At 44.2% G+C, this 17986-nt stretch overlaps 1 protein-coding gene across 26 annotated transcripts in view; it reads right to left on the reverse strand.

Annotated features, from left to right (window-relative positions):
* The window catches only part of LOC131700481 (unconventional myosin-XVIIIa-like), an 81653-nt gene that overhangs the window by 35566 nt on the left and 28101 nt on the right, over window positions 1–17986 (reverse strand). For 6 of the 26 annotated variants that reach the window (XM_058997857.1, XM_058997856.1, XM_058997858.1 and 3 more), the window contains 18 exons: window positions 17190–17282; window positions 16295–16360; window positions 14769–14885; window positions 13380–13451; window positions 12606–12693; window positions 11855–11961; window positions 11194–11370; window positions 10065–10275; window positions 9388–9530; window positions 9175–9275; window positions 8332–8395; window positions 7415–7559; window positions 6852–6872; window positions 4690–4863; window positions 4214–4304; window positions 3568–3760; window positions 2532–2618; window positions 451–595 (listed from right to left, as the gene is read on the reverse strand). In XM_058997857.1, the coding sequence (XP_058853840.1) occupies window positions 451–595; window positions 2532–2618; window positions 3568–3760; window positions 4214–4304; window positions 4690–4863; window positions 6852–6872; window positions 7415–7559; window positions 8332–8395; window positions 9175–9275; window positions 9388–9530; window positions 10065–10275; window positions 11194–11370; window positions 11855–11961; window positions 12606–12693; window positions 13380–13451; window positions 14769–14885; window positions 16295–16360; window positions 17190–17282 (2095 nt within the window). Of the gene's footprint in view, window positions 1–450; window positions 596–2531; window positions 2619–3567; window positions 3761–4213; window positions 4305–4689; window positions 4864–5581; window positions 5594–6851; window positions 6873–7414; window positions 7560–8331; window positions 8396–9174; window positions 9276–9387; window positions 9531–10064; window positions 10276–11193; window positions 11371–11854; window positions 11962–12605; window positions 12694–13379; window positions 13452–14768; window positions 14886–16294; window positions 16361–17189; window positions 17283–17986 lie in introns of all 26 variants that reach the window. The other 20 variants (XM_058997862.1, XM_058997860.1, XM_058997854.1 and 17 more) reach the window with 16 other exon arrangements.

Here is a 17986-nt window from a genome sequence, read left to right on the forward strand (position 1 = left end):
CCAAAGAGATGCACATTTAGAGACACTAAGAGACACTGAGAAAGGCTTCTAGCTGGAATGCTTGTCACTGATCTTATTACGTATTTCTAAATTTAGTAGTACCTTTATAAATGTTTACCATAATAAAAGTGTAACAGAGCACAGTGAAAGCATGGTAAAGCATAGGCAAGCATTTTAAATTATAATAAGGTAAAGCATATTAAAAAAGCATGCCAAACCATGGTATAACCAGGGTAAAAGAATGGGAAAACAGCTAACCTACAGTGCAAAAACACTGCGGTAAACTTTTATAAGGGTCATGGATAAAAAGATACACAACACAGATTTAATACTTTCTGCACAGAAACTAGAGCCATCAACAACCGCCTACATTTAATGATCCCTTACTTCAGGACCACACTGTATATTTCCTACGTAGTACCAGTGTGTGTCTTTGCTCTCTCCCCTCACCTTTCTTGTCGCCCCCCTCGTGAGGTCCGTAGTACGTGAAGAGTCTGTCCAGGAGGGTCTCCTCACTGCCCCCTGGCTGCAGCGCTTCCTCCTCCATCAGCCACAGCAGCCCCCGGGCTTCGTCATTCCGGGCCAGGCTCCGCACCTGAGTATGAGACACACACCGGTGGCTCAAACACCGCGCCAACGAGGCTCGCTTCCCTGCTCTGCAAACACCGCGCCAACGAGGCTCGCTTCCCTGCTCTGCAAACACCACGCCAACGAGGCTCGCTTCCCTGCTCTGCAAACACCGCTCCAACGAGGCTCGCCTCCCTGCTCTGCAAACACCGCTCCAACGAGGCTCGCCTCCCTGCTCTGCAAACACCACGCCAACGAGGCTCGCTTCCCTGCTCTGCAAACACAGCACCAACGAGGCTCGCTTCCCTGCTCTGCAAACACCGCTCCAACGAGGCTCGCTTCCCTGCTCTGCAAACACCACGCCAACGAGGCTCGCTTCCCTGCTCTGCAAACACCGCGCCAACGAGGCTCGCTTCCCTGCTCTGCAAACACCACGCCAACGAGGCTCGCTTCCCTGCTCTGAAAACACCACGCCAACGAGGCTCGCTTCCCTGCTCTGCTCTCCGTTTCACTTCTTGTTTTTTTTAACACAACTTAAAACAGCATGTTGGTACAATTTGATAAGGCGTTAGATTTAGCCGCGTGTTGCTCCAGCTCTAAGTTTAGTTTCTGACATGTTTCATTAGACTTGTATAAAACGCAGGGTTCTCTTCTATCTCACATACTGTTTTTCGGTACATGAGTGGAGTCTCTCGAAAGCCCTGCCTCTCTGCCGTATCTTCTGTGCAACCAATACAGCAACAGTTTATTTGTTTCCTATTACATTACGCTTAGATTTTTCAGCTCGTATCGGACAGCTTCACTTAACACCGCACAATAAAATTCTTCATTAGACTATTTTCCATTACAATAAGTCAATTACATTTTTTTCTATTTATTTACACACTGCTTGGGGTAATGTTCTAGCCATGCTAAGCATTTTCTATTTACTCCACTTTCATTTGAAGAAGCTATACAGACATACACAGTGTATTTTAAACAACCTGATTAGCTTGCCTTAAGTTTCCATGACAATTGCATGCTGTGGGTTACTGTACTGATTAAACACACTTCATCACCACACAGCCCTGAACACCCACATGTTGCAAACACACCGGCCGCGTTTTCTTAGGCATTTCTTAGGCATTTCTGGCATTTCGTACAGGAGAGAACGCGCTCGTGCTAAAACAATAACCATCTGTTAAAAAGGCAGATGAGGCATTTCCTAAATAAATACCATGACGCAGTCCAGCATGCATCAAATTTACACCTCTACTGAAGTGATTAACGGCTGGAATAGCATTTCCATTTTCTTCTTCTTATCAAAGGACAGGATATCTGGAAGAATTACTGTCACCAGGACCACAAGATTAGTGTCCTGGGGGAGGAAGTCTGACGAGCAAGCCACTTGTAACATCAGTGTCTGTATATTTCATATGCTGAAGTGGAATCGTTTTTGCATGTGTCAAGAGATCAATGCTGGTACACCTGAGTGTGTTTAAAAATGCACACATGCGAGAACAGGACTTGTGACAAGACCGGAGAGGAATGTAGGCAGGGACCCTCACCGAAGTGGAACACTTTGTACATTAACATCATTTAGCATTCACCCGCTGGATAAAACACTGGAAACGAAAGTGGAGAAGAGCGTATTCTAGAAACACAAAGACCAGCCACTTCACCACTAAGAGAAGTCCAAGAGAGCTGACTGCACAGATTCAGTCCTCAAGCACTAAAACACGTTATATAAAACCTGATGCAGGATACAGACATCCCCAAGACTGCTTTAAGGGGAGTTATCGTGTCAGGACTGAAACAACAAGTCTTCTGTTCTGAGTGGTCTTGTTTTCTGCTGTGTTGAAAGAGCCCAGCTCAAATAACTGCACTGGTCTTCCACTTCGGTACAGGGGCACTGGCCACAGCGGTGAAGCTGTATGTATTAAAATGCACAGGGTTTAAAAACAGGCGTATCGGTTTCTTCTTACCAGAGCTTGGTGCGAGGCTTGGTCTACTGCAGCTACAGACAGAGATGTGCTGGATTCCAGGTCATCTAGTGCTAGCTCTATGTTTTCCTAAACAGGGGACAGAGGTTTGATTAGTATCTAAGGTATGATTGGAAGTTGTGGCTCTTTATGAAGTCAGTCTAGAAGTTAACAGCTGATTCAAAATCAAACATAATATCCACGAGACGCTACACATTTACACATAATCATCAGGTGAAAACTGATTATTGATTTTATTTTTTAAACATGTGCTATATTTGTATTACTTCAAGGATAGAAATAAGACACCTATTGCATAGCAGTTTCACTCACTCCAGGTTTTACGATAAGCCACAGCGTACAGGTAACAAGCTCAGGTGTGTCTTATTAAACGGATAAGATGATCAAACTGCTATGCAATGGGAGTCTTATTTCCACCCCTGTACTTAATCACGCAATGGAACTGAGATTACAGATGATGATAAAGATTATATTATTTTAGTAAAAAGAAAACAGGAATTTAAAAAGAAGTTATTAATCGGATACTTTCTTTAATACAGCTTTCATGTATTATAACACTAGTACACTTTACTGTATTGCTCTTTCTGGGGAGGAAGTGCTTGCCATCGTTCTTTCAAATGAAAATACTGTTGCATGTGGAGAAAGCCTCTACTTGAGTAGCAGGAAGGATTCTGCAATGTGGGCACCTTAAGGGAGCGCACAGAATGCATGTTACTGTTTCCATCCAAACAGCTTTCTGCTTGTCCGGACCAATGGAAAAAAAGGGCCAGTAACAGCATCTTCCTCCCCAGAATAACCTCCTGCAGTGTTTTGGGCAGAAGGGTTTGCAGAGTGGAGCTCATTTTCTTTATAAAACTCCTTCGCCCAGCACTGCAGGTCTTGGCTGATTCTGCATGCACTTGAAGATCAGGACGATTGAGCCTTGCAGGGACACCGGCTAGCACAGCGGCTGTGTGCACAGTCCGGATGAAATGATGCTCTAGCGTATTGCACCGCTACAGCGTGGCGCAGCCAGTACCTCCTTGTATCGCTCGAGCTCCTGTACGAACGTGCGCTCGTGGAACAGCGTCTGCAGGCGCTCCTGGGTGTAGTTGTGGCACAGCTCCTCGAAGGTGGCGCCACGGTCCTGCCGGGCGGTGCGAGGGTTCTGGAATCCGGGCGTGTCCACCACCATGATGGAGCACAGAGAGTGCTGGCTGGACTTCAGGGCTCTGCAAACAAGGACATTGCAGATACGGGACAGGTGGGAAACAGGGGTGGAAATCAGATTGCATAGCGGTTTCACCCATTCCAGGTTTTACTGCAAGCTTCATTAGCCACAGTGTATAGGAAACATGCTTATTAAACTCATAGTAAAACTCATAGTAAAACCAGGAATGGATCAAACTGCTTTGCAATGGGTGTCTTATTTCCATCCCTGGGTAAACAGCCTTTTAACACCATTTATTTATTTTTACTGATCAACACAAATGAGAAAATGATATTAAATAAAACATTTAATTAATAAAATAACAATAATAATAATAATAATAATAATAATAATAATAATAATAATAATACGCTGTACATTTTGCACTGCAGAAAACGTTTATTAAGTGCTTATTTTTTTATATTTAAGCAAACCTAATAAAACATTCCTGGGATTCTATGCACTTTAAAAGCACCTGTTAATAAGAGAGATCAGCAGAGTGAAGAGTTCTGAATAGAGTCCAGACGCCATGGCTTCCAAACACTCCAGAGCCGTAACTTTGGGTCCTGGAAACAGCGAACAGGCAGACAGGTTGAGACACAAAATACACAAAACAGCCCAGAGATACAACTGTGTAGTACCTCTGAATTTCCACCAGGGGGAATGTGTCTCGCTGTAAGCCTCAAGCTTCCCGTGCCCACTCACTGTTCTGTGGGACCCCCTTGAAAAATGCGATCTCAACAGGTTCTCAGCAAGGTTAAACTTGACTTTTACCACTTGAAGTTCTTCATATGATGTGTCTACGTGTCAGAGTGGCTGCGTGTCAGGGTGACTGCATGTCTGCGTGCCTGCGTGTCTGCGTGCCTGCGTGTCTGCGTGCCTGCGTGTCTGCGTGCCTGCGTGTCTGCGTGCCTGCGTGTCTACATGCTGTAAATAAACTGGCCACCCTACCTGAGCCGTCTCCCTGTCCCATGTCGTCGAGCCCCTGGCGGAAGGAGTTGGATCTCTGGAGAGATCCTTTGGGCTGGTGTTTGAAGATGGCCGAGGACAGCGCCTCCAGAGTAGAGCCCAGCAGATAGGCCGCCTTCTGGGCCCATTCGTGACGGGCAAACTGCCTCCTTCCAGCTTGAACAAGAAACCCACAGATCAAAGCATGAGCATGAAAAGTGAGCAGCCAGTAATACCAACTACCGTCCTACAGCTCGACACTGCGCTACAAATCACACACGACAGGGAACTGGCAAAATGTGTTTAAAAGCAATACACACTGATTTATTTTTTACAGTACCAGTGGCTTAATGTTTTGAGTTTGGAGCAACACTTAGATCATGCAAGTGTAATCTGTCAGACTAATGCTAATCATTGTCTCGTCATTGTTATTTGCCATCCAAAACCACATTTATGAATGCTACACTTAACCTCCAGCCTCCTACAATCTTGTTCAACTATACCTTAAAATATAATGCATTAGCTGATGTATGTTGGCTACATTCGTCCACATCAAAATAATATTTGAAAAACTAATTTGCACAAATTTTTTACTTCAGCCTGGTGAAAAACAGACCAATAAAAGACGAAAAAAAAAAAAAAACGAACACACTCAACAATCAGATTTCGTTTTTCAGAACAGAGAAATGGACACGTTTTAGAAGTGTTTTAGACATTAAAAAGACACTGAAGATGGATTTGTATGAAAAGGACGCCGATTCTCTCCAGCGAGTCTCGTAAAATGGATCTGAACGAGATCAAAGGAAAGCAATAAAAATGCAAATGTTAAAAAAAAAAAAAAAAGGTTAAGACGATAAAAAAAAACACCAAAAAAAACACAAGGAACTTGTTTTACCTTCATCCGCTTCTGCAACGGAGCGGAGCAGCATGCAACATGCAAGCAAAAAGAATTTGTTAGAAGATAAACAACAACAACAACAACAACAACAACAATACAATATTATAACGTAGTCATTTTATCAACAATGAACACACACTGGAACACAAGCAGATACACAAGTACGAAAAATGCATCATTTATTTATTTTTTTAGTTCAAACTGCATGCATTGAAAAAAACGTTGAGAAGAGAGCATGCTTGAGAAGGATTAAAAACAAACAAGAGCTGCTCGACACACTTCAGATCTTTATCAGCAGACAAGAGCTGCTCGACACACTTCAGATCTTTATCAGCAGGTTCACAAAGCATTTCTCTCAGGGAGCAGGTAGCACTGTGCTCCATTAGTGCTTCATACCAGGCTAAGATCCTTCAACAGGAAGGGACCGGATTGTTATGAATCCCACCAATTTAAATCTTCACTCAATCTTTGCACAAAAAAGACTGGTTTATACTGCCACCTTGTGGCTGAGTTTGCAGTATTACTCAGCTGCAAACGTAAATATATTAAACTCAGCTAACAGCTGTCCTGTTCAACAGTGTCCAACACAGAAGTGTGAGAGGAGGCCGCAGGAGCCCGTGGGAGAGATCGCTTTGCTGTTAAGTTCTCTATTATTTGTTTTTGTTATTATGATATTACAAGCCAGGACTGTAAACTCTCCTTAAACACACGGTCATGTTAAGGTTCAAATCTCTTATACAGGTGAACCAGGACAATCACATTTACCCCAGGGACAGACTCTTGCATTTCACAAAATAAACAATTTGGAAAGATTGAATCAGGGATGGAAATTAGACTCCTATTGCATAGCAGTTTCACCCATTCCAGGTTTTACTACGAGCTTGATTAGCCACAGTGTATAGGTAGCAAGCTCAGCTGTGTCTTATTAAACTCATAGTAAAACTAGGAATGGATCAAAACTGCTATGCAATGGGAGTCTTATTTCCATCCCTGTTGAATGACTGACAGCACTGAAAATCTGCGACAGAAAGGGAGCAAAGCGATAACAATGGGCTAGATTCTCAAAGCTATTTAATCCAAATTGTGATTAATAATCTGTCACACATCTGGGAAATATGAAAGGCAAAACATTATTATAATTATAAAATAGTGGGTTTGGACTATTAACTGGTTCGGATAAAGGACGTTCAGATCTCAGACAGAGAGAGAGGGTGAGAATGGAGACAGGACACACTAGAGCTGGATGATTATAAAAATTAATCATTACCGAATCCGTCTACGACAGAAACTGCAGGAGAAGCAATATTAAAATGCTGTGAATAAACACGGCTGATAGAAAAACACCAGTCTTAATAAGAACCAATAATATAGAACAACAACAATAATAATAATAATAATAATAATAATAATATTATAATCTAATGTCTAAAACTCATCAGAATTAATTGTACAGGTTTATAATGAAAATGAGTTTAAAAAGTATTACACACGGTCACAGGCCTTCCTATAACACACTAAGCAGCACCTGCCTGTTTATATGAGTGTGTGCCAAGGGTCACTTCATCTGCAGCCTGTGCATGAATTACAGTCATTCTGTTAAACAAGGCATTTGACCAAATGACATCGACGTTTAGGCAGACGCCAAAGCACTGCAATGTGGCTTGATGAAATCCTGTGAAGCGGTTTGTTCTGACGCCTGCCTTGACAGAATGACTGTAACGTACACATACAGACAAGGCTGTCCTGGGGCTTGTCTGGCAGTCGATCGCTGAGCTGAAGGAGCCCTGCATCTGCAGACGAAGCCCCAGAATCTCTGTGGAGCAGCCTTACCTTTGGTAGCGCCAGCTGCTCCTAAGTGGTAGATGGCTCCGAGGACCAGCCAAATGGCCCTCTGCTCTTCTGATGCAATCCCCAGCACTTTCATCGCAGCTTGCAGCTTCGTGAACTGTTGGGAGGCCTTCTGTTTCTCGTCAGGCTATGAATGCATGATTATGAAAATATAAAAAAGAAAAAACATACAATCAATCATTTCCCATGCGCCACCGTGTGCCCCCCTGACTGCAATCCAGAAGAGAAAAAAAAAAAAAAAGACAAAAATTATGCATTCAAATAAATAAAGCTGGGAATGGATCAGTGAAGTTCATTAAACTTCCAACGTGACGCACGCTGCCATCTGGCACCGGGACTAGCAGCAGAAATCAAGGTAAACAGCGGTGTGTGAGACACGTCTCAGAGAACACACACCCAGCCTGCAAGAGGAAGACCAAATACAGCACAAGGCAGCACTGACCACACCCAAGACAAAGAGCTTTTGCATGTCTTACTATACAGGATGATCATCCACTAGAGATTCAAAAGCGTCGTTATGATATCAACAAACTTCACGTTGAGTTAAAGTGACGGCAGGCTGGCCTGGAGTCGTTGCCGGAGGCCATTGCTGGCACCGTTCACAAGATTGCACGTTTGAACTTGGCCCGCCAGGTGTGCCTTTACAGTGGGACTCCACTGTTGTTGCATATCAGATCCTCTATATTTTTTTTTTTTAGGTCTTCAATAGCCGTTGAAATCTTTGAAAAGGTTTTAAGCACAGCCAGTTTTTTTTAGCTTCCAGGAAGAAATAGCTTGACATTCTGTTTGTTGCAAACCGGTTAGATAATAGCACTTCACAGACTAGCATTAGCACAGGTATACAAGCCAGTAAAAGCAGGACAGCACTTGATTTCAGGAACGACTCTTAACAGACGTACCTTTGACAGTGGTGCAATTCCGAAAGCGCTGTTCTCTGCAAAGTGGTTAAAGTGGAGCTCCGTTCTGTGAAAAGAAAAAAAATACAGCAGTGCTCAGCGAACATTGTTTTTTGCCCTTTAGTGTGTATTATTGCACACGATTACTACTTCAAAAGCAGAGGCTGCACAGGTGAACAAAGCAAACTACCAAACACTGTCAGCAACGAACCCGCGCTCTTTATCTCTCTGCTATTTACCCTCGTCACTCGATTTGGAATACACTTTGAAGTGCCACTGAGTGATGTTCGAGGTCACTGGAGTGATCCTTCCTGTAAGCGAGTCCTGCATGCTAGTCAGTGCCTGAGCTGGGTTAGTTTGGACTGGGCTACGCAAACCTGCTGCATGGTACATGCATGGCTAATCAGAGCTGGGGTGAATTCCTGTTTAAAATCAATTCTCAATACCCAATTCCAATTCCTTCAAAGGAACTGGAATGGAGATTTTAGGAGACAGAATAATTGTTGTGATTGTTCAACTGCTTTCGTTTGAAGTCAATTTAACTGACTAGCAGTAATGTGTTGCCACTTTGAGAGTGTTGGAATTGATTGAAAGCGAATGGGATTTGGAATTGGAAATTGATTTTAAAAACAGGAACTGACCTCAACCCTAACAAAGCTGGACTCCGCTGAAGATGGGGTTGCACTTTCTTTTACAAACAGAGTTTTGGCAGCCTGGGGAACATTTCCAAAATGACAACGTGTGCATATATTGTAATGCATGCATGTCTTGAAAAGCATTCGATCTATGCTTGGCAATCAATGGGGGGTTAGTTTGTGCAACTTCACAACGGCACAGCCAGAATACCTGAGTGTGCTGTCGGCCCCGGCCATCATGTAGTAGAACACATTGAAGGAGGCCTCGGCATCAGGACGCCTCGTCACACGCAGCTTCTCCAGCAGCATGGTCTGGGATGAGAGAACAACACATTACAATGAACTGCCATTCGTACTGCTAGGGTCCTGTACTCTCAGGGATGCACGCTGAGGGAAGTCAACACTGCTGTGCACCGGACAGTACCTGCAGAGACGCTGAGGCCACCTGCCCAGCCTGGTCGAAGTCCAGCGAGACTATCTGAGAGAATCGGCTGCCATTGCTGTTCATCCCTGTAGCGCTGTTCCCAAATGCCTCCAGGATCGTGTACACAGCCTGCCACTTCTCAGCTGAAAAAACACACCACACACAGGGCAATGAGAGACCGGGTATATATCCCTTAGCAGGACTTAGTCAGCGATCTGGCGCCCGTAATACCTCCCAGAGCTCCTAAAATAGAACGTGTTTTGGGGACCTGATTAAGTATTGGAAACTAGGCACAGAAAAAAACAGATAAGCTTGAACAGATAAACAATGCAATGTTACATCCTTAAACGGCACCGTTGATCACTGCCACCGCTGTCATTAGTGAATTAAAGTTAAAAACAACTGAAGCACTTTGATAAGCAAGACTAATCATCTGCCTGCTCCTCTCCATATCATAATGAGACGCTCATTCTCCCCTCCCTAGGCTCGGAATCGATGGGGTGTCGTTAGCAGTTGGCATCTTAATGGGATGTATGCATCTGTGCCCAACGACTTCCAAATCTGCTGAAATCAAGTCCGCTCTGTGTGTGGGTAGAGGCAATGCCGACGAGCTCTCTGTTTGTCTCGGCACCGCTGATACAGAGCCAGCCGCTGCACAGCCGTCGCGGAGCCCTCACCTGAGAAGATCTTGCCAGTGCTGCCGGCGATGGACACCAGGTACTGCACCAGGTGCTGGCTGTTGGTGGTCTTGCCGCTGCCGCTCTTGCCCAGCAGGACGATGGACTGGTCCTGCCGGGTGGTCAGCAGGTTCCGGTAAGCAGCCTGGGCCACAGCGTAGATATGAGGGGACGAATCCTCCCGCCGGCAGCCTTTAAACATGTGCATCACCTGGAGAGGAGGAGGGTGGAGACTGAGGGTTAAAAACACAAACGCTGCTTCTCCTAAGACACGATCCTCACGCTTTCTTGCGGGTACCATCTAGCCACGGAGGGTTAACCCTCTGTGTTTCTGTACTGTAAGCTTTGCGATGCTCACAGTCACATGTGTGAGCTGCATGCAGTGCTCTAGTGTGATCTGGGAAACAGTTTTAAAAGGACTACTCAGGTGAGAGTGTACAGCATCGCCATGCATTGAAAGGCAAGCCTCAGCTCAGTGAATCTAGACTGCATATCTCCTCCAGTTCTAGTGCTTGATTCAGTCTCTGAATACTGTTAAACTGGAAAGGCTGAAAAGCAGTGACCTGAATCTAATGATCTGATTAGATAACCCTTGTGGAAAATGATTCTAGTTATGATGGATGAAGCGCGTGCACACATCAGGATACGTAAGACACCACAGTAAATTGTGCACATATTGTAACGTTCTCCTGTCTCAAATTAACCAAAGAAAAACGATGACTAACTGCACCTCATTTCTTGGCAGGAGATACAAATAAAATTCCTTTCACGGGCTACTTTATTCAGTAAAAGCCATGACTGACGTCAGGGTCTGGTGCTTAGCTTTACCAGCTGCTTGGTATAGTTAACTGCAGCTGTAGAGACATTGATAAGCACAGTGCAAAGACCTTTCATTTGTATGAAACTATACATGCCCAGGGACGGAAACGAGACTCCTATTGCATAGCAGATTCACCCATTCCAGGTTTTACTACAAGCTTGGTTAGCCACAGTGTGTAGGTAACAAGCTCAGGTGTGTCTTATTAAACTTAGTAAAACCAGGAATGGATCAAAGCGCTATGCAATGGGAGCATTATTTCCACCCGCGATGCAGCAGGCACTGGTGTGTTTCTGGGCTGGATCTGGTTACCTTCTCGGAGTACATTGAGGGGGCACTCAGGGGGTTAATGATGACCATGCTGGGCCCGGCGTAGGTGTGGAGCAGGTTCCCTCCGTAGCGCTGCCTCAGGGAGTGCATGACGCTCGACTCGTTGAGATACTGCAGGGACGCCAGGTCCTCCACGCGATCGAAGGCTGGGGGATTAGCCTGGGCACAAAACCACACAGCACACGGTAATGAGAAAACACAGGAACAGCACAAGAAAACTCCATCCGTACAAAGAACCAGGACAGGCCCATGCAGGGACATTCAGGTGCACCACAAGCCTATTGAGCAGGATTAATGAGAACAATCAGATTTCTTCTCATATAAGACGGGAGGCTATTGTATCTAAGGTACTATTGTAAGTGACTCTGCAGCAGCAGCAGCAGTTGTTGATGCATAGTTCACCCCCTAGTCTCTGTAGTGTAAGACGCTTTGGATAAAAGCGTCTGCTGGATGATTCATTCATAATAACACTGAAATGCACTAAACAGGAGTAATTACTGTACTATATTCATTCTGATTTCACTATGATTGTATAAACTATGAAAAAAAGGGAAAGCAATTTTAGTCATAATGCTCAGCCTTGTTATACTCTTAATATGTAAAAATGACAAAAACATTCAGTTCCTGGAAGTTCAACTCTTACCTTCTCCACATCGTCCTCGTCCACATCCAGTATTGTCCCGTCATGTTCCAGTTTAATCTTCACCTTTCCTTCGGGAAGACTGTGGTTTTCTGCCTTCAGCAGAGTCGCTAAGAAAAGAAAAACAAGGCTGCGTCGGCATGGAATAGGAACTCCTGATAGACATGCTGTAGAACAAACCGCAGTAACTGTGCTCAGCAGCAGTACAGGAATGTGCTGCGGTATTCCGCTGTCTGGAGTTAATTCAGCTTGACAGGCTCCCTTTTCATAAACGACAGCAGAGACACTTCAGAGTAAGAAACACGAGTCCCTCCCACACCACGTCTGGACTGGCAGCTGTGATTCGCAGGGTTACAGGGGGGGGGTTTGGAGAAAGAGGGACCCCCTCCTAGAAAACGCTGCATACATTTAGCTAGTAGGATTCAACAACCGGGAATAAGCCAAAATCCCAGCTTGGATTCAGAGAGTTTTGTAATGATGATGATGATGATGATGATGATGATGATGATGATGATGATGATGATGATGATGACAGGGAGGGAGCTAACTTTATAAACTTATTCTTTTCTCCAGCAGATTAGATTTGCTAGATTATTTTCAATGCAAAAGTCTGGACACACTGCTCAAAGTCTCCACGACAAGTCAAACGTGTCCTCTGGTCCTGGTTTCTGCACTGCGCTGCGCTGAAAGTCTTGGCTAGTTAACTTTGTCAAGTCCTTTTAAAGGCTTCAGTGAGTGAAGCTGTGAAGCTTACCTAGAGAGAACCCGTCCTTGTGGACCAGCCACACCTTGTCTGTGCCATACCATTCCTGCTCTGCAGCAATCTCCTCCTCCGTCTTCACCTGAAAAAACCAAGAAACGAACGCAGTGTTACTGTGCTGTTACAAACCAGAGCGACACAGGGGCACAGCAGAACAAGATCCTCAAAGAAAACATTCTGACATTCCGCCAGCAGTTGGCACTGTGCGCTATGCAACAAAGCATGCCACCAAACCATGTTGTTAATGGAGAAGTGATTTCAGCTGTAATAGTCAGATTCTTTGCACCTTCTTTTGATTAGGTAACGCTGCCAGTGCTACCAGCGTGTACTGGTAATAATAATAATAATAATAATAAGGTGCTCAATGGGATAAATAGAGTGCATAGGAGCTGGGAGGACATCGCTTGTATAATGGTTTGGAAATTAGTTTGAAATTAAGCATGCTGTAAATATATATATCAACAAACATGAAAACATGATAAAAACAAAAATCACCATGACAACAACAACAACAAAACACATTTAAAAAACAAATGAACTGAAACAGATGTGATAAAAAAAAAAATAAACTAAAATAAAACCACGCTATAAATAAAGTTCTACTTCTCTCTTGCTCGGAGAAGCAGCACGTCATGCACAGACTGCAAACACTAGAACACGCTTCACTGCAGAAAGGACTGCCTGTACTCAACATGCAGGACTCGCACACAGTGACAGATCGGATGCAGCACTCTCACACAACGAGTCCAGTAAAGTTCTCATGCAAACCTGGTGCTGAGCAGTAGTAGAAGCTGCAGAGGGAGCCTGTAGAGCTGTTGCTGGGACCTCATCCACCATACCCTGGGGGCAGGCAGGAAGCAAAGCAAGATTTAATGAAGTCCGTCAATGAAGCAAATCCACTCTCCACACATGAGCTACCTGTGTCAGTGCACAGGGGGGGCCAGGCCCGCTGAGATCACATGCCGATAACCAGGCTGCACATATACATGTACACAGCGCTGGTCAGATTCATGTGCAATATTAACAAGGATCCTACTGTACAGTGCCTGCACCCAAGTTATTTCTTACTTGCTCTGCAACAGTTACAGTATTTTCCTTCTGCAAACTTTTCAAATGGAGCAAAAAAAGCTGAGGAGTAACTTTCCCCTGCTTGTAAAATTGCAGACATGCATGCAAGAAGGACACACGGTTCAGTACTATAGTGGGCAAACTATACTATAGCTGAGCACACTTCATGTTTGGATAATGATGTGCAGGATTAGTATCCTACAGGCACCAGAAAATGCTGGAAAACGTAAACCACAGTTATCAATTTTGAACCCACTTCGTTGTAAATGTTTGCAGAAAGATGTCACGTCTGTTTTTAAGATTATAATTTTAATCAATCTCCCCTTGATCCGGAAGGTCTTTTAGATCTATCGTACATCACGCTCATTCATGTTCAAAAGGAGGATTATAATATTTCAAACAATTCACAGACTGGAGAAAAAATACAGATTTTACAATAGCAAGCCTAAATTTGATCATGTGCAGTCAAGCCAACAAGTTTCGCTTAAACGTTAAAAAAAAAAAAAAAAAAAAAAGAAAGATCTGTGCTCGGTTTCTTTAACAAGCGCACATGTTGTGCTGCAGCCCGTGCTGCAGTAGCAGCAGCTTATTATTTTCAGTGTAAATCGATGCATTCTTTGCCCCCCTGCAACAATGTTCTGATAGTTTACAGTATGTGGTGCTGTACTATGAAAAGAATGACATGAAACATTTATTGCCATGGCTGAATAAAGCATGTGGTTGCAGAGAGTTTCAGAAGAGCTGCAATCGCTCTGACAGGTACATCAGGGTGCGTATCATCTCTCCATTCAACCCTGGCTTCAAGCTTCTTCTCATTAAAAGACCAGACACACGTTTCACCATCATCACCATCCATGCATTCTCAATGCAACGTTATACAACAGGATAGCCAGGTAAGGCTTTCCAGCCCATTAAAGCAGCCCTTGCAACAAACTGCGTAATTATTCTTTGTACAGATTTTTACCAAACACTGCACAGCGCTGCAAGGGGGAAGGCACATGTGCAGAACAGTAACAGGAAACACAGAGCGCTTAGTCAAGGAATAAACCAGCATTAGGAAGGACAGGTAATCTAGGAGAGCAGCCTTACACTCCAGCACGACACACGCGCACAGACACCAGCCGGGGCGCACACGCCTTGAGAGGGGGGCTCCGGGGAAGAGTACCATACCTGAGTGCGGGCAGAGGCACAAGCCACAGGCTCCAGCTAGCAGTGACAGCGGCAGCAATGAAGCAATGAGAAAGAAAAAAGGAGAGATGAGAAAAGAAACAGAAAACAACACAACACCAACAACAACATACAGAGCCATGTGCAATGGAGGCGTGCTTGTGCATGTATGCACCTGCAGAGCATCAGTCGTGAAGGAACAGCTTCAGAAGGAAGGTAAGAGAACAAGTCAAGTTTTATTAGAAATGTCTGTTAAAGTTCTAGCTGCTGCCAAACAATTGATAATGATGACGACGTTGAAAAGATGATGAAATCAGGGATAGATTTTCTTCTACTGTACTTTGCAATCTAAAGGTCTTGGAAACTTCCCAAATGTTATTTACAGCATCACACAGACAACTTCCGAATCCAGCGTCACCTCTTTAGTAAAGTTATTGTCTGATGATCACAGACTGCGGACACGAGACACTGAGGCACTGGATATTGTGACTGTGTCTTTAGAATAACACTACACACCAGTAAACAGCACCCAGCACGGCTCAATGTTTTCTGTTCTAGTTCCGTTCTTCAAGGCATTCCTTGTATTGCACTGCCTCCTACTGGATGACAATAATATTGCAGCTTATGGCTCGGTTTGTATTTTCTAGGCTCAAATCTCAGGACGCACAAATTGATCCTAATTCTGCTCCTTCAGGGTGTGAACCCGGGGGGCAAACGCATCTCAACAAACCTTTCAGATGCTGTAGAAGAAAAGGGCTGCTGTCTGTGGGCTGCACATTGACATCTTCAGCATAAAAACAAAAACTACACGCTCCTATTTCTCATATATGGTATGAAAGAACATGGTGTGAATAGTTATACGATGAAATGTATGATGTTAATGAAGTACTCATGACATACAGAATATCACATTATATATTATATGAAATGTAAAAAGAAGCCGGCTATTAATATTGAAGCAAATTATCCGGTCATAGCAGAAAAAGCAGAATGGGAAAATGTTAATATGAAGGAGAAGAGGGGGGGGGGGGGGGGGGATGGCAGGAAGGGCACAAAATCACACCAACACTGAACTAGGACTGTGCAAAACCAGTGTGTGGAACAAACAACACCCCCGAGGGATTGCTTTAAACACACACACACAAACACAGAGAGCACCGGCAGGCACTTCATTTCATTTCCACATTATAAGAGTGCCCTAGTTACTTGAATGCACCAGTAGATGCCAATGTGCTTTCTCATTTGTATTTACTGAAATACATCATTGCACAGTCTTGGTTTGGTGCCTCACCCACTTTAGCACAGAATGTTTTTTCCCCAGCTCAAAATAAATGTTTTGTTAGGAAATGGCTTTCGAGCCGGCAGCAGCAGCAGCAGCAGCCGCAGCTCGCTGGACGGGAAGGGAAAGCCAGTCGTTGAAGGGTTAAAAGAAGAGAAGGGAATATTACAGAAGCCATGAAGATCCTCTCAAATCGTCTCTGCGCTTCGTCCGCCGGGGTCAGCTGGGCCACTGCCTACAGATCAGATTACCAACAGATTCAACTTCCAGGAACTAGACTGAGCAGAGCAACAGACACCAAGCAAGCAGCCTGCTACTGAAGAACACCCGCATGCTCCAGAAGGAACGTCTGCAGAGAGCTTCGTCACACTGCTATTACTGCACCACTCGGGATCAGAGTTACTGAGCTTTTGCAGGGATGGAAATAAAGATTCCTGTTGCACAGCAGTTTCACCCATTCCAGGTTTTACTATGAGCTTGATTAGACATAGCGTATAGGTAACAAGCTCATGTGTGTCTTATTAAACTCACAGTAAAACCAGGAATGGATCATCCCTGTTTTAAACTAAGGATTGGGTTTTGTGAAGCGGTGCAAAAGATTAGTAAATCTGGCCCCCTACTGTACTTTTTAAACATTAAGAGAAAGAAAATCTGGCCTACATATGTTGGACAAAATTTGAATACGGTGCAATGTGTTTACTAGCAAAGTAAAAGTTGCTATCATTGTATCAGATACGTTTAAACAGGTTCCTTGTTCCACACACAACCCCAGAAACACTGATATAATAAGGCGCAACACATAGAAATCATGAAACACCATTGTAAGATTTATCATCAAGTAAGGGAAACAGGTTCTGTTTTGGCTTCCCCAAAATCAGCCGACTACCCTAAAAAAATAAAAACACACCCCCTGCTAATCTTCTGCCAGATTCCCAGCTAGCTGGAAGAACTCTAACTTCTTTCCCTATAAAAATCAACATGCCCAGTATTGCTTCTCATAATGTAAACCCCATGCGCTCCCCCCCCCCCCCCCCGCCCCCTGCGTTTGCTCCAGAGACACGCACCTGATCAGACTCAGCAAGGGGGCGCTCAGCGACTGCGCTCGGGGACAGCGGCTTCACAGCTGCTGCCAGGGTCACCCGAGGCACTGCTTTCACCTTCAAACAGGGCACAGCACAGGGTGAGGGGATGCACAAAGCACACTGGGGATGCGAAAGGGCTTCCACGCACTACCACTGCACACAAAAGCACTGCCCAGTCACTGTACAGCAAGACAGCCGAGTTACAGAATACACTTCCAGGTCGCAGGCTGTAGTACCCACTCCATTAATAGATTAATCACACAGACAGACCGGCATTCTTAAAGAAAAGGCGGCATCACGGAATTAATCACAGTTACTGCAATTCCTCCAATACAACATGCAACCTGTGCATAAGGCGTTGACAGAGCTGCTTTGGGTTAGAACGCTTGTGCAAGGTGCATTTCTTGAGCAACTTGCGTCTCTTGCATACTTCCCTATTTAAACAGGCCATAGTGTGGTAAACTATACACACTCTTACTTTCTTGCCTACATATATTACAGAATGAAAGTAGAGCAAAAATCTAAGACTAAATATTTCACAAGCTGCCACAGACCTTCTTGTACAGCCAAGCACTACCTGATATTTGGTTTCCTGCACTGCACTGCACTGTACTGTACTGTACTAGTTAAACTGTTAACCCATTGCCTAAAATGAATATCCTTTATTGAGAATTATTATTGAAAAAAATCACTGCAGGGGTTAAAAGTTGTTCTCATAAAAAAAAATAAAGCATGCAGAAAACCGACAGGGTTCAAATCAACCATTACAGAGGAGAACA

This window comes from Acipenser ruthenus, chromosome 24, assembly GCF_902713425.1.
Source record: "Acipenser ruthenus chromosome 24, fAciRut3.2 maternal haplotype, whole genome shotgun sequence".
Lineage (NCBI taxonomy): Eukaryota > Metazoa > Chordata > Actinopteri > Acipenseriformes > Acipenseridae > Acipenser > Acipenser ruthenus.